This window comes from Mustela nigripes, unplaced genomic scaffold, assembly GCF_022355385.1.
Source record: "Mustela nigripes isolate SB6536 unplaced genomic scaffold, MUSNIG.SB6536 HiC_scaffold_11309, whole genome shotgun sequence".
Classification (NCBI taxonomy): Eukaryota; Metazoa; Chordata; class Mammalia; order Carnivora; family Mustelidae; genus Mustela; species Mustela nigripes.
This window is the reverse complement of record NW_026750715.1, coordinates 1-1,613: the sequence shown is the minus strand read 5'-3', so window position 1 is coordinate 1,613 and position 1,613 is coordinate 1. Positions and strand designations below refer to the sequence as shown.

At 44.4% G+C, this 1,613-nt stretch overlaps 1 protein-coding gene across 1 annotated transcript; it reads right to left on the bottom strand.

Annotated features, from left to right (window-relative positions):
* Positions 1-686: 686 nt before the first annotated feature.
* On the bottom strand, positions 687-1,579 carry LOC132009290 (interleukin-20 receptor subunit alpha-like; the record flags this gene model as incomplete). The annotated part of the gene is made up of 1 exon (XM_059387564.1): positions 687-1,579. A coding segment is annotated over one exon (787 nt), but the record flags the coding sequence as incomplete, so codon positions are not given.
* Between the last annotated feature and the right edge of the window lie 34 nt (positions 1,580-1,613).

The window sequence follows — 1,613 nt, the reverse complement described above, 5'->3', positions numbered from 1 at the left end:
ACCCAACTTTTGTAGCAACATGGACAGGACTGGAAGAGATTATGCTATGTGAAATAAGTCAAGCAGAGAGAGTCAATTATCATATAGTTTCATTTATTTGTGGAGCATAACAAATAGCATGGAGGACATGGGGAAATGGAGAGGAGAAGGGAGTTGAGGGAAATTGGAAGGGGAGGTGAACCATGAAAGACTATGGACTCTGAAAAACAATCTGAGGGTTTTGAAGGAGCGGAGGGTGGGAGGTTGGGGTAACCAGGTGGTGGGTATTATAGAGGGCACGGATTGCATGGAGCACTGGGTGTGGTGTAAAAATAATGAATACTGTTATGCTGAAAAGAAATTAAAAAAAAAAAAGAAAATGAAAAAGAAAATAGTCAACCAAGAAGCCAAACACGCTCACCTGAATAAATTCTTCATCCAATGTGTCAAAACTTTTTTTTAAATTTAGTTTTATTTTTTCAGTGTTTCAAAATTCATTGTTCATGCACCACACCCAGTGCTCCATGCTATATGTGCCTTCCAAAGCTTTTTGAATGCATACAACCTAGTGGATCAGCCCCTACATTCCAGATGCCCACCATCATCACGAGAGACCCACATGCATGAACCAACCCCCAGTTGAGGCAGAATGAAACAAGCGCTTTGAGAATATAGAAGAGATAAATAATTCTCACAGACATAGAAAATCAGAGTCAACTTCTTTCATCCCACATCCTTTATTGTTTGGTCACTCTTATGTACGCACTCATGTGCCTCATAACAGCAGGGGTGTGGCAAAGGGAAGTTCAGGTGTTAGTCCTCCATTTGCACATGTAATCCCCAGTCCTCCATAAATTTTAGGAGATAGGCTTTGTTTTCTTCTGATGACTCTTCTGGAGCCTGATCCTCATAGAGTCTACACAAGAGGCTTTCTTCTGTGAGCTCCTTGTACTTAGGCTGCTCACATCCCTCAGAGTCAAGTTCAGAGCCAGAGAAGGACGGTATGCACAGCCTGCCAGTCTGAGGGTCCCAGTCCACCAGTGTGGTGGATGCCTCTTCACCTGGCTCCTCTTCCGCTTCCACGTGCTTCGGCAACAGCTGGCCCAAGTCTCGCAGCTGAGTGGCATAGGGATACAGTGGTGTTGGAGAACCCAGGTCTGCCAAAGCTGCCTGTTGCTCCAAGAATTGTCCTTGATGGGATGCCTCTTCCTGCAGTCTGAGCTCTTGATCTCCAGTCCCAACACAGATATCAACAGTTCTTACAGCCTCTTCGTATCCAACGGCGGCTTTCTCTGTGGGCATTGTTTCACCCAGGGACCCTTGCTGGGTTAGGGACATACCCTTGGAGCTTTCCTCAGAGTCACAGAAAATGTCCATCCAATGTAAAGCATACCCTGAGTTCTTCACCTCCATTTCCTCCTGATGTGGCTCCTGGTCCTCGAGGGGCTCATTCAGGGCCCATACATCGTTGCTTTTCCCCCTTACACTTACATCCTGATGAGAAGTGTTAGAATCCTCCACAATATTGAGGGTGATAAAATTAAGCACAATTTTTTCAGCAGGTACAAAGAATCTTTTGTCAAATTTATTTCCATAAATCAAAATCTATAAAGAGAGAAGAGAATGGTTTTCAC